General features: G+C 39.5%; 1 protein-coding gene across 6 annotated transcripts in view; it reads right to left on the bottom strand.

Moving 5' to 3' along the window:
* ARL15 (ADP ribosylation factor like GTPase 15) overlaps window positions 1–27,433 on the bottom strand; it is a 578,537-nt gene that overhangs the window by 97,647 nt on the left and 453,457 nt on the right. The window contains exon 6 of one of the 6 annotated variants that reach the window (XM_045163677.1): window positions 19,638–19,781. The exons of the other annotated variants lie outside the window; for them this stretch is intronic. Within the exon in view, the coding sequence (XP_045019612.1) occupies window positions 19,653–19,781 (129 nt within the window). The 3' untranslated portion in view covers window positions 19,638–19,652. Of the gene's footprint in view, window positions 1–19,637; window positions 19,782–27,433 lie in introns of those variants that run through there. 6 annotated transcript variants of the gene reach the window in all.

Here is a 27,433-nt window from a genome sequence, read left to right as displayed (position 1 = left end):
AAAACTTTATCTAGTGGTTTTATTCCTCAGTAAACACTTTAATCAATAGGTCACAAGTTTCCAAACATTTCAGTGTTAAAAAAAAAAGGGGGGGGTGGAGGGAAAGGAACCTAATGAACAATCATGTAAGTGATATGTTTTTTAGTATCTATAACTTGAGAAAATATGGAACATTCAAAAGTTACTGCCAATTCAGGAATGCTTGCAAGAGCTTCTCTCACTGAGCAAAAAGCATTTAAGGCTCTTCCATGTCTTTTAATAGCTTGATAGCTCATTTCTTTTTAGTGCTGAATATTATATCATCCATATGCACCACAGTTTATCCATTCGTCTACTGAAGGACATCTTGGTTGCTTCCAAGTTTTATCAATTAGGAATAAAGCTGCTGTAAACCTCCCTGTGCAGGTTTTTGTGTGGACAGAAGTTTTCAACCCCTTTGGGCAAATACCAAGGAGCACAACTGCTAGATCATATATTACAAGTATGTTTAGTTTTGTAAGAAATCACCAAACTGTCTTCTAAAGTGGCTGTATCATTTGCATTTCCACCAGCAATGAATGAGAGTTTCTCTTTCTACATCCTCGCCATCTTTTGGTGTTCCCGATTTTGGCATTCTAATAAGTATGTAGAGGTATCCTGTTGCTGTGTTACTGTGCATTTCCTTAATGATATAGGATGTGGAGCATCTTTTCATGTGTTTATTTGCCATCTGCATATTTCTTGGGTGAGATATCTGTTAAGGTCTTTGCTCCATTTTTAATTGAGTTGTTTGTTTTCCTATTGTTGAATTTTAAGAAATGCTTATATATTTTAGATAACAAGTTTCTTTTTAAAATCAAATAGGCCTTTTGCAAATATTTTCTGTCATGAATTTGTATTTTTAACAATCATACAGTATTCACACATATTTAAAAAACAGTGGTGTCTATAATGTGAGACACACCTCTTCAGACACAGGCAACCACTCGGTTTGCAATGTTCAAACAGAGGTATGATTTTCAGCCCTAATTTTAAGCACTATGGTATACCATCCCAGAATACAAACACAAGTTCTTGCCAGAAGAGATTATTGGTTACATTAAAGGAGCGGATGGAGAGATGTCAGAAATTATCAGAATTTACTGCTTTCCATCTGCTCAGCCTTAGCCGTCATTTCCTTTAATTCACTTTCAATCCCATAGAGCTAAGAATGTAGGATTTCGAGTTATTGAGTAAGTCTTCAGACTTAAGGAAGAAGGCAGAACAAGGAACTAAAAGACAGTATCAGTCTCCTTTCTTAAAACAAAAGTGTATTCACTTCAAACATTTAAAGAGAAGAACACTCCAAGTCAAGGCACTGTGTTTGCATCCAAATCACTTCCCAGGCTAACACACAGAAAGACTTCCCCTAAAATTGCCTTGCACACTGGACCAGGAGGGATTCCTGAAGGAATGACCTCAGCACCCTCACAGGGGCTCCTGGTTGGGTCACCATGGTAGGGGAGAATCTCTTAGATCAAGAAACTGGAGCAGCAAAAGCTGTATCCAGAAAGAAAAGAAAAAAATCATAGAATAGAATTTTTACTCCTTTTCATTTTGTTTTTTTTTTGGGGGGGGGGGGATTTTAAATATGCTAGTGAAAAAATGAGAGGCTAAATATTACTAACACAAATTAAAGACTACACAGTAATGGTGCTGTTGTTGCCTGAAGACAATCTTTCTTAGGTTTTTTCTCTTTAACCCAGTGCAACACTAGATGTAGAGGAAGCTGGAAGGTACCCTCAAGGCTGGCCCTTGTATTAGGGTGGGAACCAGTGGCAATTCCAGTGTCTCAGTCTTTCTGGGGCACATACATATCGAGGCTCTGATAAGAGTCTCCATGTAACTGATACTTTGTGAGAGGTTGGCCTGTATATTTCAGCACAATCCTGATGAAAATCATCACTCTCCGTTTAGGACTCCTTTTGAATTAGAAAACTGGAAAAACATTAATTCGCAGTCTGTATAAGAGCTCTTGGAAGAAATAATAGAGTACCTTCAAGGCCAGGCTAGGAGCCTGGACTTACTTTTTAGGAAAGAAGAAACTATTTGGGGTTTATGAGCAGGATGGGATTTCAAAGGGGAATTCTGGATCCAGGGGGAGCTGTGAAGAGGTGAGGTGAACCCAGATACTTTGGAGGCAGGAGAAATGGGATGACAGTTACCTCTGGATCAGACACTCCTCTGTTTTACCCCTGCTGAATGTCTTCAGATTTTCAATCACTCCTTTTTTATTTTCATGGGGCCAAATGGCCTGTGCATGATTATTTCAATGAGCTAGGACTAATGTTTTTACAGAGTGCGTAGGGCTATCTGAGGTACATGAGATGGGGTGCGATCAAGAAGAGGATTCTCTGAAGAAATGCTCTCCAGATATAAAATGCAATTCTCTGAACTGACAGTTTCTTCTTATATAAACTGCCAGTTATCTAGCCCATCAACCTTGCGGAGAAGCAAACAAAAACTCAGAGAGACAACAAACTTATGCTAGGTAACCATGTGTGCATTTTTTGTTTGTACCTTGGAAAGACTCTGAAACATGCTCTATAAACATTTCATATTTATCTCAGTTGCAATAAGGATGGCGTACCGTGTAGCGTACGACACGTACATGTTTCTTAAGACAGAGACTTCCATGATCGCTGGTTGATTCACTGTTGTTTATGCAATTTTTAGGTTCTCACAGGAGAACCTTGAGCTATCAGGGTGACTTTTTATAAGTATTTTTAAAATAAAAAAAATTTTTTTTAAATCATTGACTCAATCCTTCTGTATCTTAAAGGAACACAAAGAACTCAGTTTGGATCCACACTCCAAGCTGATGTCACTGATTTACCAAGAACTTCTGAAATTTTCATTTGGAGGTCTCAGTTTCCTCAGCAGGTGAAGGAAGGCTGCTTCAATCAAAGTGACCCAGAAGTTTCACTTTCAGTGCTCTTTTCTTTCACAAGAATACCAGGAGGTGTACTCTGGCTCACTCCTATTCCCCTACAACTGCCCGATTTTGACAACCTGCATTCCATCTTGGACCAGGGCAATGGTAATTGTAAACTGGACCACTTTCTTTAATCTAGGACTAGCAGCAAGTCATTTTTAATAACCCTTAATTCCCCTTTTTAATGAGATATCTGTGTTCGGCAGTGACTCAACCATGGACTGCTCTAGGCTAGGGGAGATGAATCACAGAAAAAGAGACTGAAGAGACCCATTAGGTAATCTCTCTCACTGCCAGACTCAGGATGACTCCCAACAATAAAACTTCGAGGACCAGTTCAGCATACCTTTCATTTGCCTCCAAGGATGGAATTGCTATCATGTGAAGAGCCCACACTCTGACAGTCATCTCCCTGCTGTTTCATGTACACCCTCTTTATCCCCGCTGCTCTTTATCTCACTCTAAAGCTCTGGGTCCACCCAGACTATTGCCTATCTGTTATATGCACACATTTTCCTTCCTGTCTTCCCGAAAGCACTAGCATATTTAGAGAATGACTGCCTTGGATATCAAGGGAGAAACTGAACTATATAGAAGAGAACTGATATTTCTTAGCCCTTGCCATAAAAACTAGAAAAAGGACTTATATCATGGACTTCATCCTCACAGGCTGCTGTCTTTTATATGCTTTCCAGTTCTTTGTTCAGTCTCATTCTCTCATTGAGAGTTCTCTGAACTCTCTCCAGCTGCCCTGTATCTGGAACTGAGCTACTCACACTGAACAAACTATTCCTGGCGTGGTCTTGTTTGACAAAGATCAACTCTGGGTCTCTTTTCCTTTCAGTCCCCTTGCCCTGCTTACTTTTCCCTTTTCCTTCTGTTCTTTCTCTCAACTCCTCTTCAGACATTCTGTTCTAGAGTGGTATCATTCAAGTCAAGTCAGTGGGCTCAAGAGTAATGAAAACAGCAAAAATTTCTTGTGAGATCTCAAGTCTATTTAGTCAATACAGTGATACCTTTTAGAATATCCACTTCCCTTTTTTCTACAATTTACAGTATCATCAGCATCAATCACTGATCCCCAGTTAGCACAGGTGTAAACAATCCACCTACCAATGCAGGATATACCCAAGAGATGTGGGTTTGAATCCTAGGTCAGGAAGTTCCCCGGAGTAAAAAAAAATGGCAACCCACTCCAGTATTCCTGCCTCAGAAATCCCATGGACAGAGGAACCTGGTGGGCTACAGTCCATGGGGTCACAAAGAGTTGGACGCAACTGAGCATGAACACACGCATCATCAACCACTATCTCAACCTTTTTTTTTTGAGGTCAGTGTATCACCTTGGTAATTATTCCACATAGCCACCACAGGTTAATTGGCCTTTTCCACTTCAATTCCAGCCAAATGCACTATTTTACCTAACTTTCAGCTATGATTATTTTCCTATGTATTAATATAAATTTTTTTCTTTGCTTATGTTAGGTTATTCTACCTTCAATTTATTGAGAAAACTTATTTAGTCTGTCAAGCCTAATGTCCCTCAACACTTACTTATTCATTGTCTACATGATTCTTGTAACTTTTGCAAAATTCAGAATTGGAAAGAACTGAACTCATAGCTAGGCCACTTCCTTCGACCTTTAATTCTGGCCAGTTGTCCTGCCAATTTTCCCTCATACACATACAACGCAGCTTCCTTTAGAGCTGGGACCTAGTAAAGGGAAGTGCCGTTTAAATAGGAGACTTTCTTTTCATTTATGTAAAAAGCTTCCTACCTAAGTTACTGGCAAGAGCAGAACAACTCTGTAGCCAGATTTTAGCCCATCTGTTTACAAGAGTGGGTGATGTATAAATACCACCCTCATGATGCCAAGGGTGCTCCCAACGCTGCATGAATCAACCCCTCTCTACCACTCCCCTCCTCCAAGAACAGCAGGTCTTCCCCACTTCCTCACTGAAACATCCACTCTTTCCCCCATCTCCAATTACGCTAGGCACAGATCATTTTTTTAAACAGTATTTTCAAACATACATAAAAGTGTAGTAATTGGTACAACTGATGTCCCCATATACTCCGCAAGATCTGTCACATGTCATCCCCAAATCCAAAGGTGCCCAGATTTCGATTTCTCTTCTTCAGAGATCCAGAGGCAGTCACTGTCCAGCACAGGCATTTTCCACCGTGCCTTGGGGGGACACCCCGTGTGACTAGTTTTTGGATCTCATCACCACTAATCCTCCTGTAACTGCAAAACTAAGAGAACGCACGTCCTCATCCAATTTGCCAGTGCTTTCTTTTTTCTCTCATTTAAAATTCTGCCAGTAGTTGGAAATAAAAAGAATAGAGTGCCTACCCTCTTTTATCCCCAGCTCTAAAATGTGTATTTTTACCTTGAATGATTTTTTTGTGTGTCTTCTGAAATTCTGACTAGTGGTCATGACTTCAACTTTCAAATGGCTTGAGGGAAGGTTTTGGAACAAACAAACATGATACTGCTAGAGAGAAAATGAAAACCAGCAAAAATAAACCAAAAAGGTAATTGATAATTATTTGGGGAAAGAACATTTATTTTTCTTTCTATTTTGACAATCTTTTGTTATTTTGCTTTTTCCTTAGCACTTTTAATAGAGCTAAGAGCTCAGATCAGAGGTCTTCAAATGTTAATGTGAATTATGATCAGGGCTATAACTGTGGATTGCCAGGCCCTACTCCAGAGAGTTTGATTCTACAGGTCTGGAGCAGAGCCTGGGAATCTGCATTTTATCAAGCACACCCGAGGGCTCTGATGCAGGTGGTCTGTGACTAAGCTTTGAGAAAACCTAAAGGTTTACATGAGGAACACAAAGTCCTCATGAGAGTTTCAAAGAGGGAGTGGTTGCTTTTACTTTCGGTGATGAAGGGACGGCTTCACAGAGGCGAAATCTGAACTATTATTGTAACTTTCATTCAGTCATTTGGTCACTGAAAAATTATTATTAGACATCCATTGTGTACCAAGTTCTGTTTCAGGTACTAGAATGAACAAGTCTTACAGAGTCCTGCCTCATGGGGACTGAGAGTGTATAGGGGCAGGATTTCAGGAGTAAAGGGAGGGACCATCATAAACAAAGAGGGCAGGGTATTAAGGAATGTTGCATTCAATGTCGGACACTGTGGAGAACACAAAAGGAAAAAAATATACAGCAGCTGATCCAAAGAATTACTCCAATGATTCTTTGCTGATTTTCTTTGGATAGAACTTGTATTGCTGCCTAAATTAATAGGAAGACATGATTGAAGACATGAGAATCAATAATGAAAAATAAAGTATATAACTGAGTCTGAAATGGGGGCTACAGACTAACAGGTATCAGTCAATTTTGTTATTTTTATGTTTAGGTTCATACAATTAAGAAGGCCTTTGTGGAAGAGGTAGAACTTGGAATTCGGGGATGCTGATAGAGAAGCCAGGCAGGGGACTGTGGTCCTCTCTGGACACAGTGCTATCTTGCTACTCCACGTGTGGCCCTTGGATCAGAAGCTCCGGCCTTACTTGCCAATATAGCTGGGTTAGCAATGTGGAACTTCAGGACCTACCCAGACCTCCTGAAGGAGACTTCTTATTTTAAGGGGATCACCAGATAGTTCATATATACATTTAAGCTTGACAAACACTGCTATAAGCAGTCCAGATTGAGACAGGCTATACATACTGAGAACAGAGCTTAGGGGTAAAGTTGAGGGCTAGAGATGTTGATGTCGCTATGAATTAAGAATACAGAGACGATAACCTTTGTCATAGAAGTGGGAGATTGTTCAAAATAATGAAGGAAAAGAAGCAGTAGAAGAATGGAGGCTTATGGTTTAGGAATCACTCGTAGTGAGGGGGAATGCTCATACACAGTAAGAGGGAGACAGAAGAACCCGATTTAAGAAAGAAGTGATTAGAAGGGAGACAGTGATCCAGTAGAAGTCAGTGGCAGTTGGAATGGCCAAGGCTTCAGGGCCAGAGAGGATGGGAATAAGAATGGGAACTGGAGATGCCTAAGAAGAAGTCAGCAGTTATCCCAGGGGTTATGGGAAGCAATCCCAGGAGTTTAAGTAGGAATGACATAATTTCAAGATATGGTTCAAGATAAAAATTTTAAAGGACACCTTTTCCCTAGAAGGTAGGTTAAATGGGAACTGTATTAGAGATTATGTGTAAAATTATAAATGTAGACACGGACATTGAACAGTTTCCAACACTATGTCACCAGGCTGACAAAATTTTAATGGACCCATCTGGTGTGAGCCCCTTGTATCCATGTCTCTCTTCACGTCGATCCAGCCATGTTTTTTCAACTTGAAGAAAAGATATGTGTGTGCACACATGCATGCACCCACACATATCATCTTCCTTCCAGAGCCAAGGCTTCTAAGTTTTTAATTGGGCTCCCAGCCCCAGATCTTTATCACCTGTTTTCTGAGGACCCACTCATACCTTCTGGGTCTTTCTGAGCATCTTAACATCTTCAAAGAGAATAAGAAGGATGAAAGATTTTGTGGCTACTGAATCTTCAAAGATGAAAGGTGGCTCATAGGTGGCCAAAGTCAAGTTTCCTTCCATTCAGAAGAGAGTTTTGTGTCTTTTCAGAAATTATTTAATCTTTCTCAGATTAAATTTGTTTCAAGTATAAAACTGAGGACAATATCCACCACTGAAGATTCTGGGACTAATTAAAGAACTTGAGTGTTTTGTTGGTTTTTTTTTGGTCACACTGCAATGGCATGTGGTATCTTAGTTCCCCCATCGGTGATTGAACCTGTGCCCCTGCAATGGAAGCAGAGTCTTAACCACTGGACCACTAGGGAAGTCCCTAAATTAACTGAGTTTTAAGTTGCTTTATTGTAGTACCTGATGCATGATAGCTGTTCAAGAAATCTCAGTTAATAAAAGATTAGAAATATACACCATCAGGAGTAGGAAAAAAGAGTGAACCGGTCACTTAATTAATATTTACTTGGTGGTAACTTACACTTAGCATAGAAGCAAGATTTTAAATTTTTTAAAGGTACACATTTTGCACGCCTAAAATGAACAGAGCAGTCTCCTAAAGGCAGTTTTATAGCAACTGTCTAACCGTGTCTGGATCCTCACAGTAGACTGTAGCAGGGACAGGAAGCGAAAGGCAGTTGAACAAGAAAAACCATTAAGGATAAAGAGCGTGAGAGCATCTCAACGCCAGTCCTGAGGTGCTGCTTGAAAGATGAGTTCCCTACAATTCCAGAAACACTACCAAGCATAAATAACGGTTGGCATCTCAACCTTTGGGAGGAGTGGTGAAATTCTGAAAGGCTCCAATCAGCTGAGTTAAATATGCAACGTTTATGGAGCACGTTTCAAGGTTATCCTGAGGTATCAATAAGAACTGAACACAAGGTGGCCTTGCACAAGTGACTTGCTTCTCTGAAGCAAGTTTTAGTTGGCTTGTCTGCAAGGCTGATGGGCTAGATAACCTTTCAATGGCCCTTTTGTCGCTTAACAGTATCTGGGAAGAGGAATACATACTTGAAAGAGAGCCCAGCCTATACAGTCAGACCTGGGCTGGAATTCTGGTTCTATCAAGTACCAGGCAAAGCACTTAATATCCCTGGTTCTCATTATTCTCCTCTGTAAAATGGGGAAAATAAGACATAGACTGTAGAGCTATTGAGGAACGAAAGATGTTTCTACATTATCTGGCATATAACAGACCACTAATGGAACACTCTCAAGCAACTCTCTGATTTGTATGTTAAATGCACCTACTGCTAATTTAAGGTATAGGTATCCCACAAGTGACTAAAAAGCATTTCTTCCGATTTTAAAAACATTTTTCCCTTACAGAAACAATTCATCCCAGGCTCCTCTTAGAATGTGAGTCAAAGTTCACCCTGAGCATCAGACAGAACTTCTAGAATAGTTAGATTTATCTACTTACTGTTTAATGTGAAGTATGACACTTTCATCTTAAACTCTTTCTGAGGAAGTGTGTGTGTGTGTGTGTGTGTGTGTGTGTGTTACTGATTGTAAAGCTTGATGGTAAGTAATATGCAGTTTACAAAGCTGTGCATGGTTTGATTCTCTGCTCCTGAGAAACCAACAATAACTTGCCTCTCTAGGAAGACCAGTACACAATGCCAAAGGATCAAAAGCATCATTCTGAGAAGGGAAAATGTGTGACTTGTTCCATAGAATTGTGTGAATTAATTAATGTTTATAAAGAGTTTTCATAGGCTTGTGCAAAAGGCACATGTACACATTTTTAAGGCTACTTGTTTTAGAAGACTACATCAGGAACAAACAGTGCAGTAATGAATATTCTGGAAAACAAGAAAAGGTTTTAAAGAAAGCACAGATACAGATTAAACCCTGCTGAAAAGATGATACTTAAAATCTTTTGTAATCACTATAAAAGGATGCTTTTAGAGTATGTTTTCTGTGCAGATGATAAACCAGGTGAAATCTGGAAACAAATTTTCTAGCTCATGATGGAAAGCCAATTTCCTCAGTATAAATAAGTTTTAAATAAGTTTTTAAAAGTACCAAATCAATTTAAAGTGCTAACAGCCTTACCAGGATGTAAATTCTTAAACAATTAGCCTCATTCCCAACAGGATCAAACATAAGCAAGCAGCCAAGACAGTTTAGTTTCTAAGCTTGGTGTGTTCAGAGAGAATCTTGATTTGAGCTGAGCGTGATCTCCAGATGCAATATAACCCTTCTACACACAGCTCCATGGGAAAGCATTTTCTGGAAACAGATGCACCTTGTTTAAAACCAAAGTTTTGTTTCTGAAAAACCTGGGTACAAACAGAATTTTAAAAATCTGAATCATATTTCAAATGCCCTGGGGAGGCTCGTATCACAGGGAACCCTGTCATGAATGTTTTAGTAAATGAAAAATTATTTTATGAATTGAAAAAGCACCTTTAATTTGCTCCATTGATATTTTGGTTTTGTTTTGTAATTATACGCTTGCTTTTTGTGGCTTATTGTGAACAACTTTCTGAAAAACAAAACCCTTTTACTTCTTTGAATATTTAATAAAAATATTTCCTACTTTTTAGGTGTAACTTTTACTATATTCTGGGACTAAATCCTTTCACTCCCACCCCTACTTCCAAAACAAAAAAGCTCTATTTTTGAAATGGAAGCCATTGGATTATCTAATTAAAATTACTTGAATTTACTTTATGGTTCAAATTTCAGGAACTCATTCATTCTACATGGTAGGGAATATAGATCCTATTGGATCCAAGCAGAAAACAATCTGGGGTATGGTGTCCCAACTTGCTCTTGGACAGATGATTTGAAAGGAATTGAAATGAAGGGATATAAATCTCCCAGCTTTGTAACTTACCCTGGATCAGGTGGGGATGGATGGGACAAAATCGGGAACTTAGGCTTGCTTCTGTGTTGAAAATCTACTGTGGACATATTTGCTTCAACTCCAAGAAACTGAGTAATGCTTCACAGTTAAGCAGAGGTTCCCAAACTCTCTTGATTCATGAATCCCTAAGTCTTTCAGTAATTTTTTCCTAGTGTCACTAGGCCAAAATAAATACCTAACAGTTCATTTATTAAGTAGTTAGAGTCAAATAATCTGAATATTCATGTCCGAACACTGTAGTTGCAGTTTGAAAAAATAAGTCATAAATTAAAAGAACAGAAGTATAGTTTAATTTTACTCTTAAATAGCCACAATTACTTACTAAAGGGTGTGTACGCCTACTGGGCACCATACAACTTTCAAATCCTGGAATCAGACTGTATACTGCCACCTTCATTTTCTGTCACACATTGATTCAGTTCAGTTCAGTTGCTCAGTCGTGTCCTACTCTTTGCGGCCCCACGAATCGCAGCATGCTGGGCCTCCCTGTCCATCACCAACTCCCGGAGTTCACTAGCTTTGGACACCTCCATCTCAAAAAACGCAGCTTTAGAAAGCTATGACATCATCAAAAGGAATGTAGCGCCATCTAATGTTGAAACTGTGAACTACCTCAGCCAGTTCTCTGGGTATCTGACTGGTGTAAAAGAGTATTATGCTTTCTTTAAAAAAAAAAAAAGAGAGAGAAAGAAAGAAATTCCTTAAAATATCCTCTATGTGTTGACTGTGGCACCCTGGGGTGCCTTGGTACACAGTTTGGGAACCACAAGTTGAGAGACTGTTTTTATTTTGCTGAATTGACTAAATGTCAAAGATTTCAGTATCTTTTCAATAGACACACACACAAACACATACACACACAATGTTGAAATCTAGTTACTTCCATATACATTTTGTTCCCAGTTAAAAGTACTGCCATCTCAGGTCACATTTTTAAAGACAATACCTCTATCACAATTCCTACCCTGAGTATTTAAAGACAATATACCATTAAATTCAGCTTTACTTCCATAAAGGTGAATCTGGCCAGTGATTTGATCTCGTTTATACCATGAGAACATGCTATTTTTTCACATACCTAAAGTTCTGTGTTGTAGTGTAACCTGATGTTGAGTACCAACAATGTTACTGAATCTGCTATTGTGGGTGCCCACTTGCTTAAAATGTAAGATGTTACATATTTAGGCCTAACGGCTGGATAGTAAAGGTCATAAAAAGATTATGAAATGTGTCAACTGCCTTGTGAAAAAGATGCTAAAAGCACTAATTCAGGATAATGTTAAGTAGAAATTTTCCATTTCGGTGAGACACTACTCTCCAACAAGCACTAGTTGAGGTTGCTAATGAGAGAATAAGTCTGGTCCTAGTCTTTATTCCTGGAACCAAAATGTTGACCGTCTTCCTTTCTTTGCATTCAGTCTATTTATTTTCACTGGCTGCAGAGGATAAACCACTGATTGACTCATGTAATTCTAGTTTTGCTATCATTTCATGATTTCCTTTTATACCTTTAAAACCAAGCTAAAGTCATACATAACATTCAACTATCGCCCGGTCTACTTCAACTTTCCGCATGTTCATTTCATACTGCTTTTGTCCTGGGTTTCCCCTCCCTCTTCAGAGTTTTATCTGTGCCCTTCCTTTCCTCTCTCTGCTCCTTTCAAAAGCCTCCCACACAATCCTAGGTAATAGCAATTTGAAAGAATGCCCTTGGGTGGAATAATCAGCCATCATGGTTAGTTAAGAGTCAGGTCCTGGCTCAATCTGGGATGTAGGACCAAAGCAGTCTGCAGCCCCAAAAGAGGAGAATTAGAGGGAAAACTCCATTCGGTTTTGTTAAGTGTGGCATTTTTTAATCAGCATGGCATAGCCTTATTACCAATGTGGATTAAAATGAACTATATTCTAATGGCAGTATGTCTATGGTCAAGATATTTGTGGTTCACTGAGGCAAGGAAGTTCATAGGTCCTAACCCAATCCAGTGTGGGTACTGAAAAAACCACACCATTAAAGATATCACAGTGTAATCATTGAAAAGAGAGCAATGCTGGGGCCCTTACTCTTTTCTTCAACAAGATTTGTATTTTGTTACTTTTAAACATTCTGTCATATAGTATTCTATCTCAGGAATATTTTAGCTCATATAATGATGCTTAAGAAAAAAAAGTAGCAAAAACCTAGAAGCCTTTTCCAGTGCCAGCCCCATTTAGAAAGTTTAACTTCTGACTAATGCAATGATGCAATGTAACAATACCAAATTCTTTCAAAATATTTAGGAGTAAGTGATTACTCGTGGAAACTGTAATGTTTCCTAACAAACCAAGTGTTTTAGGGACAGACCACCCAAATGTATTATTATATAAAGATGTCAGTTACATAATTACATGAGAAAACAACACATTTTACTTTTTTGTTTTTTAACAACAATTATCCTCTCTGGGGAAGATGGGCTGAATTAGCTGCTTTAGCAAAGTGCCTCCTAGGGGCTCCAATTACCTCAGACACATTTAAACTGGAACCTTGATAATGTACATTTAACATAAGGAAAATGAAAATGTCTTTTCTTCTCTTCCCATCCCCCACTCCTGCCATGTCTGAAGTGACTCTGCTGAGACCACCAACAGTGAAGATGCATTTAAAAACTCCAACTCAAATTTAACCATGAACCATACACCAGCTGCCTCACTGTAAAAACTTCTAGAAGTCTCTATTTGAAAGGTATTATATTAATTCCGTTATTTAAAATTAACTGGAAATATTTTAAAAAGGAGTGTCCAGTTTCATTTAATTCAGATTGTATTTATAAACATCTGTGTATATTAGGGGAATACAATAATTTTTTAAATGATTACGCTGTACCTTACAAAAGAGAAAAATACTTGCTTTAACTATTTGATGACTCACTACTCATATATTTCATTATTTTGAAAGACACACCTGCTAAGTATCCCATGTCAGAGAATAGTTCTGGCAATATCCAATTTAGCAAAATAGCTAAAGATTACCCATCTTCACGTGTAGCTTATCATAGTTTATCAGGGAAATAAAGATGGCAAGGAAAAGAATGTTTTCATCAAAGTGTTGGGTGTTTCTCAGCGAGGGTGCTGCTAACATCTGCAATATGATCGGGACTAGCCTTGTCCTGGCATCCCTGATCTTTTCCTACAGAACACCAGCACTCTTCCCCAGGCATGGTGACAATCAAAACATTCCCCTACGTTTCTGAAAGTCCTGTTGGCAGGAAGAGTATTGCCTTCAGTGGGAAACCACTGACCCAAAAAGTTCCTACCAAACACAGAAACAAAACCAGAATAATGGTGAAGGCTGCTGAAGATTCTTTATGCAATTAAAAGGCAGGGTAGTGAGTGGTTTCTTAAGTAACTTGACTGCCTCATCTTTCGATTTTTGTTTGTAAGATGTTTATCTCCTGGGGGGTTATATGTTATCAATGATTCTCAAAGCCTTCCTCAGAGAAGGACATTCAGGCAGATAAGCCTAAAGGAGGAATGAGCATAGGAAACTCCTGCTTTTGGTTGACCTGGAATGTTAACTCCATGAAGCAAGGTAAATCGGATATGGTCAAACAGGAAATGGCAAGAGTGAACATCGACATCTTAGGAATCAGTGAACTAAAATGGAGGGGGGGAACGGGCAAATTTAATTCAGATGACCATTATATCTACTAATGTGGGCAAGAATCCCTTAGAAGAAATGGAGTGGCCCTCATAGTTTAAAAAAAGATATGAAATGCAGAACTTGGGTGCAATCTCAAAAATGATAGAATGATCTCTGTTCGTTTCCAAGGCAAACCAGTCAGCATCACAGTAATCCAAATCTATGCCCCAACCACTAATGCCAAAGAAGCTGAAGTTGAATGGTTCTATGAAGACCTACAAGACCTTCTACAACTAACACCAAAAAAGATACCCTTTGCATCATAGGGGATTGGAATGCAAAAGTAGGAAGTCAAGAGATACCTGAGTAACAGGCAAGTTTGGCCTTGCAGTACAAAATGAAGCAGGGCAAAGGCTAACACAGTTTTGTCAAGAGAACACACTGGTCACAGCAAAAACCTTCTTCTAACAACACAAGAGATGACTCTCCACATGGACATCACAGATGGTCAACACCAAAGTCAAACTGATTATATTCCTTGCAGCTGAGGATGGAGAAGCTCTATACAGTCAGCCAAAAACAAAGAGTTGACTGTGGCTCAGTCAGCAAAATTCAGGCATAAATGGAAGAAAGTACGGAAAACCACTAAGCCATTCAGGTATGATCTAAATCATGCAGTAGAGTTGATGAATAGATTTAAGGAATTAGATCTGATAGAGTGTCTGAAGAACTATGGATGGAGGTCTGTAACACTGTACAGGAGGTGGTTACCAAAACCATCCCTAAGAAAAAGAAATGCAAGAAGGCAAAATTGTTGTCTTAGGAGGCTTTACAAAAGGCAAAGGAGAGAGGGAAAGATATTCCAAACTGAATGCAGAATTCCAACGGAATGGGAAAGACTTAGAGATCTATTCAAGAAAATTGGAGATACCAAGAGAACATTTCATGCAAAGATGGGCACAATAAAGGACAGAAACAGCAAGGGCCTAACAGAAGAAGATATTAAGAAGAGGTGGCAAGAATACACAGAAGAATTACACAAAAAAAGGTCTTAATGACCCAGATAACCATGATGATGTGGTCATTCACCTAGAGCCAGACATCCTGGAGTGTGAAGTCAAATGGGAATTAGGAAGTATTATTACAAAACTAGTGGAGGTGATGGAATTTCAGCTGAGCTATTTAAAATCCTAGAAGTCGATGCAGTTAAAGTGCTACACTCAATATGCCAGCAAATTTGAAAAACTCAGTAGTGGCCACAGGACTGGGAAAGTTCAGTTTTCATTCCAATCTCAAAGAAGGAAAGAATGTTCAAGCTACCGCACAACTGCACTCATTTCACATGCTAGCAAGGTAATGTTCAAAATCCTTCAAACTAGACTTCAGCAGTATGTGAATCGAGAACTTCCAGGTGTACAAGCTGAATTTAGAAAAGGCAGAGGAACCAGAGATCTAATTTGCAACATCTGTTGGATCATAGAAAAAGCATGGGGATTCTGAAAAACATCTGCTTTTGCTTCACTGACTACTCTAAAGCCTTTGATTGTGTGGATCACAACAAACTGTGGAAAATTCTTCAAGAGACAGGAATACCTTACCATCTAACCTACCTCCTGAGAAACCTGTATGCAGGTCAAGAAGCAACAGTTAGAACCAGACATGGAACAACAGATTGGTTCAAAATTGGGAACGGAATACATCAATGCTGTATATTGTCACCCTGCTTATTTAATTTCTATGCAGACTACATCATGCAAAATGCCAGGCTGGATGAATCACAAGCTAGAATTAAGACTGCCAGAAGAGATATCAACAACATCAGATATGCAGATGATACTATTCTAATGGAGAAAGCACAGAGTAACTAAAGAGCCTCCTAATGAGGGTGAAAGAGGAGAGTGAAAAAGCTGACTTAAAACTCAACATCCAAAAAACAAAGATCATGGCATCTGGTCCCATCACTTCACAGCAAATAGAGGGGGAAAGAATGGAAACAGTAACAGACTTTATTTTCTTGGGCTTCAAAGTCACTGCAGATGGTGACTGCAGCCATGAAATTAAAAGACGCTTGCTCCTTGGAAGAAAAGCTATGACCAACCTAGACAGCATATTAAAAAGCAGAGATATTACTTTGCCAACAAAGATCCATCTAGTTAAAGCTATGGTTTTTCCAGTAGTCACGTATGGATTGAGAGTTGAGAGCTGGGCCATAAAGAAGGCTGAGCACCAAAGCATTGATGCTTTCGAATTGTGGTGCTGGAGAAGACTCTTGAGAGTCCCTTGGACTGCAAGGAGATCAAACCAGTCAATCCTAAGGTAAAATAAACCCTGAATATTCTAAGACTGATGCTGAAGCTGAAGCTCCAATACTGTGGCCACCTGATGTGAAGAGCTGACTCACTGGAAGAGACTCTGTTGCTGGGAAAGATTGAGGGCAGGAGGAGAAGGGGGCAACTGAGGATGAGGTGGTTGGACACTGACTCAGTGGACATAAGTTTGAGCAAACCTGCCATCCATAGGGTCACAAAGAGTCAAACACAACTTAGCAACTGAACAACAACATCCCTGCCTCCTGGCTACTCAAAGCTCTGTGCTATGGTACTCCACTCAGGTCTCTCCTCCTATAAGAGACAGCCCATCTCTAAAATTACTCTTTCTTTCTATTCCTGCCATATGAACATTTCTGATGCAACAGCAAAATGTTAGGCATGCAATCTAAGTCAACTTATATTATATTCTGAAAAACTGATATATTTTTTTCCCCTTCATCCTCCCTTTGGCAATTTTTACTAACCCAAAATAACTTCTATTTGATGTACTTTTTTCAGGGCCTGGTGAAAGGAAAGAAGAGTTGGAAGAAAAATAATTAAAAATTTGAAGCCTATAATATAATATAATATAATGTAAGGTGTGTGTGTGAATAATAAATAGATAAGAAGCATCTGTAGTATCCCTTATTTACTTTCAAAAAAAGTTTGAGGGTCAACAAGGACATTGGGACTTGGCAGAAGAATTTTCTGCAGCCTTCTTGAAAATTCCTATATAAGGCAGGGACACCAAAGCAGTTATCCTACTTATTTCTATGTCCTAGAGATAACTATGATGAAGAAAAAAACTCAAATAATAAACGAATTACACTTTCCCCCCTACCACTGGACCAATTGATGCTGTAAGGCAATTATTTTTTGCTCAACCTAGGAAAGCAACTCAACAAAGTTCTGCCTTTTACACTGTAAATCTAATTCATGAATATCCTACAAACTCATTCCTCCAAATAATCTCAGTCTTATTTTCATTTCCTGAGCTGAGAAGAGTCCTGCATCTGAGCTCCCCTCCTTTGGATTCCTCATTCTTCTAGTTTTTAACACCTAATGCCAACATCGTCTTTGTTTATCATTTGGCAACATCGTTCAAAAATCTCCAAATACTGCAATGTTTCCCTTTGCCCTCTTAAATGTCCCCTTTCTTGGCTGTCTTTTCAGAACCAAATGGAAGGCCCATTTACCTTCTGATGCTTTCCCATACCATTTCTTTTTCTCTCTCCCTAAATCTTCATTACCTGAGAATTTTCAATAAGGATCCAAATGCCAACAGATTATATAATCATAGTATCAGAGCCTGTGAGAAAGGGAAGGGACTTCAGAGATCATTTAATCCACTAGCTCTTCAGATCTTCAGCCATTACCAAGATAGAAGGCAGATGATCAGGCAGGACTTAGGCTGGGTCTTCACCTCCTATTTAACCATAACAATGCCACATTCATCTGTTTTCCTAATTATGTTACTAGGGGCAATTTTATTTTTTAAAAATAAAAACAAAGATCTCTGCTTAAAAAAAAAAAAAAGAAATGGAAAATCACTAATCTATTTCCAAAGATGCTGAGTCCTTTAAAAAGGGTCTGATGTGAATCCAGCAAAAGTTTGTGATTAACAAAGGGTCTTTAAATGCCTAGTCTCTTAGTAGTTCTAACCTTTCACTTTAAAAACTGGCCTTGGCCACCTAGAAAAGAGATGCTGTGATTTATTGATGGATGTGCTGGAAGAGGAATAAAGAGACTCATGTTTTAATGCTGGTTTTCCCATTAGCGAGCTGCTAAGCCACTTAACCTCCCCGGCCTCAGTTTCCTCCTCTGTAGAATGAGAACTGGGCTCCACTCAGGCATTTTCTAACTTCAAAATTCTATGTTCTATGAACAAGATTTCATGATATTTGTGAGAGAGGGACTGAGCCCAGCCTCTCCCTGCTCTCCCCATCTCTTAAATAATATATCTTTCTTTTCCAAAGAGGGAAAAAAGTTTCTAGGGACATCAGCAGAAAAACACCAGCTTTCATTCAATCCAACACCAAGAGGATAGGAATGTTTACAGACAGACTGGTTGGCTTCAGCCCCTTAGTTTCTCTCCTTTTATCTTTCTAATCCTCCTTTCAATCTGTCACCCCCTCACATCTCTTTCCTTCCTTCTTAGCACTGCTACCGCTAAGCTGAACCTACCTTTAATTGGCTACTGTGCATGAGACACTGGTTCAGCACTAGGGTGTAAAGATGAGAGAGTCATAGCCCTGTATGTATTAAAGGCCTTTTGTGTTTGAGGAGGACGACGCTAGCAAAAATATAAAGGACAGGTTAGAGATGCAAAAGAACAGAAATGGAATATTTACGTAAGAGATGAAGGTATGAAACAGTCTTTGACTTAAAATCAACTAAATATGAAAACTGGCTGGGCAGTGGAAGGAGGCCTCTCAATAATCATCAACTGAGTCAATGAACACTTACTGAGTGTTCCAGGTCCTGTGCTACATGTTGCAAGTGCCCAATGGAAAGGCATCGGTGCCTACACGTGCCCAGATGGGAGAGATGGACGTTGGTAACAGGTTTGGAATCCAGGAGAGAAAAAGAATACCAATCAGGAGAGGGAGCATGTCATGTGAGAAACAGCAGGGATGGGGTAAGATGAGAGAGAGTAATTAAACTCCAATTAGAAAAATGAATTTATTTCACGTGACCATATGAAGAGGATATTGGGATTAAAGGGGTATGAGAATGTTCATACGAGACACAGTTAAATGAGCATATGAATCTGCAGTCAGGAAGGAGTCCGTGACATCAAGGCTGAGATGCTGTCAGGGGGGAGCCATGGAATGGAAGCAAGTTTCCAGAGAGAAAGAATAGAGAATGAAGAGAGGGCTGCCGGACCAAACCTGCCAAGTGCCTACATTCCAGGAGTGGAGAGGAAAAGAAAGCTGAGTGAAAAGAAATGTAGGAAAAGTAGAGGCATACAACGTCGAAATCAACCAAGAAAAAGAACTCTGAAAGGAAAGAAGCATTCAGAAACAACAGGGAGCACAGCAGTCAAGCAGGGCTGCAAGAAAAAAGTAACCTAAGATTTGAGAGTCAGCAATAAAAACCCGTGAGGGTGCGGTTTTGTTGTAGGAAGGGGGACCCCTTCCAGGGCCTGAAACTGGACTCTTGTCTAATACTTGGAAATGAATTGTCCGAGGAGACACATGTGTTGACAAAGCAAGAGATTTTATTGGGAAAGGGCACCCGGGTGGAGAGCAGTAGGGTAAGGGAACCCAGGAGAACTGCTCTGTAGTCTCGGGTTTTATGGTGATGGGATTAGTTTCCGGGTGGTCTTTGGCCAATCATTCTAATTCAAAGTCTTTCCTGGTGGCGCACGCATCGCTCAGCCAAGATGGATGCTGGCAAGAGGGATTCTGGGAAGTGGACGGACACGCAGTGTCTCCTTTCGACCTCTCCCGAACTCCTCCGGTTGGTGGTGGCTTATTAGTTCCCTATTTCTTATCAGGATCTTCTGTCATAAAACAACGCATGCAAATGGTTACTATGGTGCCTGGCCAGGGTGGGCGGTTTCAATCAGTGTGCTTCCCCTAACAGTTTCACCTCGTATCTCTGTGGGGACCATCAGGACCTTTCTTCAAGAAAACTCACAAGAAAGAGAATAAGGAGCTACACAGTAGATCGAGGTCTGAAAGACTCAAGAAACACTCGTTCTTTCTTTTCTTCTTCTTTTTGAGTTTGGAGAAGGCTTATGCATGCTCCCAGGCCAAAAAAAAGAAATGAGCCTCCTACAAATTCTCATCACTGTCCATCCCCCTGACAAAAAATGAAAATGCCAAATATAAGGTTGTTGTTCAGGTGCTAAGTCATGTCCAACTCTTTGCGACCCCATGGACTGTATCTTATCAGGATCCTTTCTGCCCATGTGATTTCCCAGGCAAGAATACTGGAGAGAGTTGCCATTTCCTTCTCTGGGGATCTTCCCGGATCAGGGATCAAACCTGCGTCTCCTGCATTGGTAGGCATATTCTTTACCATTGAGCCATCAGGGAAGACGAAACCTAAGGTAGGGGTTTTCAATCTTTTGAAACACTTTCTTCTGATCATCTAGCTACATGTGGTAATGAGGGTCTAGAAAAATGAAATGGACACCGAGTCTGCCTGTTACAGTGCTTGGATGGATTCTCACCGCAACTGGGGCAGGCACATTTGGGGTAGCCCATCAGGGTGTTAAACAGCTCCCCTCCAGAAGAGTTGAAACTGAGAAAAAGGGAGAGGCTGATGTGACAACTGATGTAGACGTATGTGTGATACAATTTAACATATCTTGTAAAAAAGTAAGCAGATGGGTTTCAAATGCTCCCCCTATTTCCATATACCAAGGTTCAACAAATAACTTAGCCACTCCCTAGGTACACACAACAATCACCCTATTTCTTCAAGTCAGTTACTTCCTCTAAATCGTTCATACCCTATTCTCTCTCCTCCCACATAGAAAACAAAAATTCCCTACCCTACTCCTAATCAAGAAAACAAAAAACATAGTCTCACCCAAACATATCTGTCTTGATTTGTATAAACGCGTTCAAATTTCTCTCTATAAACCCTTCCTCAAATATGAATTTAGTGCTGGCACAGTAGATTTCATAATCATCACACTTACATCCAGGGTGGGCTTTGTGGGTGTGTGACCTGTGCAGTTGGCCATGGCCCCGCTGTCAAAAGTGGCCAGGCTCAGAAGCACTCTGCACTTAATGTTCTGTTGTTGCTATCCTGCAGTTCTTAATTTTATCCTTGCACCTGATGGAACAATGGAGCAGGCACATGAGCAGGGGAGATACACAGAAAAAAGAAAAATCTTTACATTTTAGTACTTTTAATGGCACTTTCAGCTTGTTTTTTGAACAAAGGGATCTGCCTTTTCACTGGGTCCTGCACACTATGCAGCCAGCCCTGTCTATCACCTTTCATGCCCAAATGGATTTTGTGTTTTTGGGTCTTCCACTTACCTATCCACTATCCCAATTTTTCATTTTCTTGCACTGTGGACCTTAATAAATCATATATCATTTTCATCCCTGTGTCACAAGCTCCCCACATCCAACTGCCTAACAGTGCTAAGAACACTGAAGATACTTAATACTTGTTTGTAAAGTCAATGTACCATCTCAAGTATATAATTATTAACTCTTCCACGATGGCCACAACTGCATCTTATCTAAATTATAAAGTCTATGCGGTTCCAAGAACACTAAAGTACCTTCTCTTTCTATGAAAGGCTACAAAAATAATGACTTCTTCCCTATTTGCTTATAAGACAAAACACTTTGTATTAGTAAAACAATGATAAGTGGCAGGGTATTAGGTTTGTTTCTAAGGGCTTTATTTCTTTTTAACTTTTTGTTAAATCTGAGCATCAAAGCATTTTTTTAGAAGTTTACTGTTCCAGCATCTAAGATTCCAAAACATGGCAACTGACTTTTCCTAAGGGTTGAACGCTGCTTCATGCAATGCTTAATTTGAGTCAACAAATGGCTGAGAGAACATCCCCAAATACTTCTCTCTCAAGGGGAGCAAATGTAACTACCAGCCTCTGGAGGTCCAGAGGCAAATAACTGAGGTCAGATTTCCATCTCAGATTCCTAGCACTGTTACACCTTGTACTATTGCTAGATTCTCATGCTGGCTCATTTAAGGCTCTTTACAAGGATTTATATGATTTATACCCTATGATTCAAGTTCATTACAGATAACTACACCCAAGATAGATGCCACAAGGAGCAAAAAACTCTTTATAGTTTCCATGGTTGGAGTCACTGGATGATAAAAAGTCACTTATATGAAAAATATGAATTAAACTGCTTAAGTATCTCATAAGACTCCAGGTTTAACAATTTTCTTTTTCCCATTTTGGCAAGCACAGAGATAAAGAACTCAGAAATGTGTCCTTGGCTACTAGGAGGGGAGGGAGATCCAGGACACACATGGAATAAAGCAAAAGCCAATTTAATAATGATGTCTTTTATCCACAGATGAAGGGGAGACATCAGTTATCCTCTAAATATTAATGGAAGGACATACAATCAAAAATCAGTGATGGAGGGGCAAAGGAAGTGAACTGGGAAGAATAACAGCATGGGTATTTGGTATTCAAAACAGTGGAGAGTTGACAAGATGAATCTGAATTTGGAGAGGTGTCATAAGGGTAATAAGAGTCTATGTTACAATATTTTCATTAGCTTAAAGTAAGAAGTTGTTGATGTTTAACATTAGTTATAATAATCTAAGAAGGACTAAATGTACACTGTGTTGAGATATTTTAGGCAGAGTAATCAAGACACGGGGAGCATACTTTATTCACACTGTGACTAAACCTAGCACACTGCCAAAAAATAGGATTTGGAACAAATTTTGGAATAAAAACTACTCATCTGTTTTGCAAAAAGAAATCAGAAGCACATCAGCGTAATCAGTAATTTTAAACTTGCCTATTAAGTCAGGACACTGATCACTAACAGATGCATATATTTGCAAATTTCTCCAACAAAGTTGACAAGCTCTGCCTCACAGGTCTCTTCTTGCTGCTCGGGAATATATGTTCCTGAATCTCTAACTATGCTCATTACTAAGTGATTCTGGATATCTTTGTTAGCTTCTACTAAGCAGTCAGATACTGCTTTGTAAGGAAGACCAAAGACAGGTCTTAAACCAGGCCTCTGATAGTAGTTTTCTAAGTTCATTGGATTGAATTGAATAAAGTGGATTGGCACTAAGTAGTCAATGGAAAATGCCCTGCTTTTGGAATGGACTTAATCTGTAAAACCTCTGGGTTTGCACCTGAAGCACTCTGACAGAGACATGGATTTTAAAACGTATTCCGAATGGGCAAATGAACTCCAGGTAACTCACGATGCAATTCCTGAACTTGTCCATTATGGCAGTCACAAATGCAAAGCACCACGGTGGCTGGGGAAGGGGACATATGGGATACGTGGCTGTCGCAACTGACAGAAAAGAAAGTGAAGTCACTCAGTCATGTCTGACTCTTTGTGACCCCATAGACTGTATCCTGCCAGGCTCATCTGTCCAGAGAATTATCCAGGCAAGAATACTAGACTAGGCTGCCATTTCCTTCTCCAGAGGATCTTCCCTACCCAGGTATTGAACCCAGGTCTCCCGCACTGCAGGCAGACTCTCTACCATCTGAGCCACCAGGGAAGCCCTGGTGAAGTCACAACTGAAGACTTATGTAAAGATGCCAGTGAGGACGGAATAATGGAATACCTACATATAACTGAACGAAGCAGTATCTCTCTGCTTCAAATTCCAGCAAGAACCACCCAGGAGACGAAAACACCATAGCTACCTCCATGCCACAACCCCTCATATCCTTATAAACTGGTTATATTTATGAGTCAAATATTTCTCAATAGTGTGGATTTTTATGTACAAGAAGACCCATGACTGTGCTGAAGGTCTTGCCTGAGAATTTTGAAAAGTCCCTTCAAAATCAAACTGTTTTCTCCCAAACAATGCCTGAGCTATGGAAACAGAATTAAGCTGCCAAATAATTCACCTGTAATGTTTATATTCTATCCTAAAGAGACCGGGATGTCAGTCAGAAGACATACTCTGCCACTGGCCTGGAACTAAACTTTCAAAAATTTGAAATATCTTTATTGCACCCCCTTCCCCTAAAAAACAACAACAAGAAAGCGGTTAATAAAAGTATTTCATTAAAAGAACTGAAAACAAAACAAAAAAAAAATACAAAAACTTTGAGAAACCAAACTGTGTCAACGAATAAACTTAAATGCAAGAAACACTCAGACAGACTTCCATATCCAAAAAAGAAAAGGGGGATATCTAAATCAGTCTATAAACAATATAAACAAGTGTGAATAAAAATCTCTCATTTTCTACTGGTCTTTCTTTAGTCTCAGAATCTTACTAAAGCCTCCCTTTTGTCCTTTCATAGACAACCTTCCTTCAGTAACCCACTGGTCACTCTTCCTTGCCATCTTTTAGGTACTCTTAGGTGATTCAGTGGAGAAGGAAATGGCAACCCACTCCAGTGTTCTTGCCTGGAGAATCTCAGGGATGGGGGAGCCTGGTGGGCTGCCCTCTATAGGGTCGCACAGAGTTGGACACGACTGAAGCAACTTAGCAGCAGCAGCAGCAGGTGATACAGAAAACTAACTTTGCCTGGGGTTGGCGACATTCTCAGCACTTTACATGAGTAAATTCAGTTCAACCTCATACTCGTAAAAACCCATGAAGTAGTTCTACTACTATCACCATGTTATGGATGAAGAAACTGAGGACTGGTGAGGTTGAATGAACTGGCCCAGTGGCCTGGGAGGCAAAAGTCCAGGGCCCATGCTCTTAACCACTCACTCATGTATCACTGCCTCTCTGCTGCAGTCATTTGCACATATTGATAAATTATTTCTAAGAGCTTAGTAGTATTTTATTTAGAGAACATTCAATAAATGCTGCAAGGCAGTTAAAATTCTACATATACACATGTGGGTGTGCATTTCTATCTGTGTGTGTAGAATGGGTCATACTTGAAGTTTTTTCAGTGAGTTCATACGGAGAAAAGAAATTCACATTTTATTGAGGGCTTGTATTGTGCTGGTTAGAGTGTGATGTCTTTTGCTAACTTAGACTTCATAACAACCCTGAGAAACACGGGTTCTCAGCATATTAAAAAGCAGAGACATTACTTTGTCAACAAGGGTCCGTCTAGTTAAGGCTATGGTTTTTCCAGTAGTCATGTCTGGATGTGAGAGTTGGACTACAAAGAAAGCTGAGTGCTGAAGAATTGATGCTTTTGAACTGTGGTGTTGGAGAAGACTCTTGAGAGTCCCTTGGACTAAGGAGATCAGCCCTGGGTGTTCATTGGAAGGACTGATGTTGAAGCTGAAACTCCAATAATTTGGCCACCTGTTGCAAAGAGCTGACTCACTTGAAAAGACCCTGATGCTGGGAAAGATTGAGGGCAGGAGGAGAGGGGGACGACAGAATGGTTAGATGGCATCACCGACTCAATGGACGCGAGTTTGGGTAAACTCCAGGAGTTGGTGATGGACAGGGAAGCCTAGCGTGCTGCAGTTCATGGGGTCGCAAAAAGTCGAACACGACTGAGCGACTGAACTGAAATGAACTGAATGTAGGTTTGTTTAAAACATATAGGAACGAAGGCTCTCTGAAGCTAAGCAAACCATTAGATGTTACACAGGCAGGGAGTGGCAAAAGAAAGCCAGCTTGTCTCATCAAGCACTCTGACATCCAACACTATTTGCCCTCTTGTCGTCTTCTTTAGTTTCCAAAGAGCTAAACTGTGCAGAGGATCCAATCTGAACCCAGACTGTCTAATAGAGCTCATGGTGGAGCACTTAGGGGACCTTCCTCATATTTTGTCTTAACATTTTAAGAAATTTCACTAATTGTTTTAGAACACGTCTCCTAAGTACATACAGCCCTAAGTTTAGAAGCCAAGGAATTTAGAAGCCTGGTGTTATCAGTGGTCTAGTGTCTATGTTATCTTTCACAGTTGTGGCCACAACTGTTTCTGGGCTATAACTGAGGTGCCATTTCACAGGTGTACCTATGGATATGAATCTTTAAATAGTTTTGTACTCGAGTACTTGAAGAGCCATTTCAAAAAACTGAAATAAAAACAAAACAAAGGATTTCAACGTTTTTCACCAAGATTCACCATACGAAGTCTTTTTGATACTGAGACCCAGTCAGTACACGTGTAGGTATGTGTGAACACACAAGCATAAAACAAGAAGAAAAAAACTTTATCAAACAATCTTCTCTTGCCATAACACATTTTGATATTTTCTATTGAATTCAGCTTTTCTTTTTTTGCACGCACAGATCACAAAAGTCTTTACAGGACTCCCTAATCATACTTCAACCGACAGCTTGAAAAACAGATCGAGAACACACCGTTTCTATTTTAGCTAATATTTTGTGCAGAACTGTATTAAAAAAGGCTTGTTCAGGCAAAATGAATAACATTTATTGATTTCATAAAATATGGTCATCTATCTCACCTAACTTACTTGAAATGAGACTGCCATTGCCTGTGAAGTGGGAAGTAGAAAAGTTCCCTTTTCACCACATGTGCCCTTTTATGCCTTTTGAATTTTGTGTCAGGTGAGTGTACTGCCCATTCGAAAGTTAAATGAGATAAAATTTTACCCTTCTGAAAATCAGATGGCTAATTAGGGCTGTTCTTGCATTGCTTGATTTCATCTATTCTCAGTGTTTTAAGGTTGATTTCTTAAAAATTGTTTTTTCAGAAAAAGAAGCTCTATTCAGGTCTGTGGTTTACAGATCACAATTCTCCCTGTTAAAATACTGGTCCATTTTGGGTTCTTTTCCAATCTTACGTACTTTTGCAACCCTTCTGCATTTTTCAAAAGAGATAACCAATGGTATTTCAGTACACTCGGCCAATTTCTTTACTATCCTAGAATATAATTAACAGACCACCTAGATTTGAATATATCCATCTTATTCAAATCATCTTTCAACAATCTTTTCCTTCTTCATCTGAGCTTTCGATAGCTTTTAAAGTCAAGTTTGATCTTAGACAAAGATAAAATATTTTTACTTTGGAGTTTTAAAAGAAAAAAAAAAGGTAACGTTAACTTTCTGGTATGTTAGTATCAATTCTTTTTAATTTTTTAAAAATAGGGATAATGTAGTAATTTCTAATTTTATATGTATTACACTGAAGTTACTATTTAAAAAAATATGCTTAATCTTCAGAACTATGCAAAAGGAAATCAGAAATTTTATTTTGCATTGAAGCAAAACGGTGCCACTTTCGTAAAGAACATTCCTTATGAGAAAGACCCTATGAGCCAAAAGAAGACCCATAAGCCAGAGTCTTCTATTACTTCAGATTCTTTGCAATCAAAAGCAGTTCACAATTTTGGGGGTCTTGCCTGTCTTTACTATTTGAAAGAGGATGTGTAGATTACATTGAAACACAGTCACACTCAGGAGAGAGAGAAGGTTAAGTTCTGTAGGAAACCCAGACTTCAGTACCCACGAGTCCCAGAAAAGGGTTGAGACTGACCTCCAGCTTCAGGGCCACTGTTTCCAAATTAGCTATATTTGAGAGTCCTGTAGCTGATGTAG

This window comes from Bubalus bubalis, chromosome 19, assembly GCF_019923935.1.
Source record: "Bubalus bubalis isolate 160015118507 breed Murrah chromosome 19, NDDB_SH_1, whole genome shotgun sequence".
NCBI lineage: Eukaryota > Metazoa > Chordata > Mammalia > Artiodactyla > Bovidae > Bubalus > Bubalus bubalis.
The sequence above is the reverse complement of the archived record's forward strand: the minus strand, read 5'-3'. Positions and strand labels throughout refer to the sequence as shown.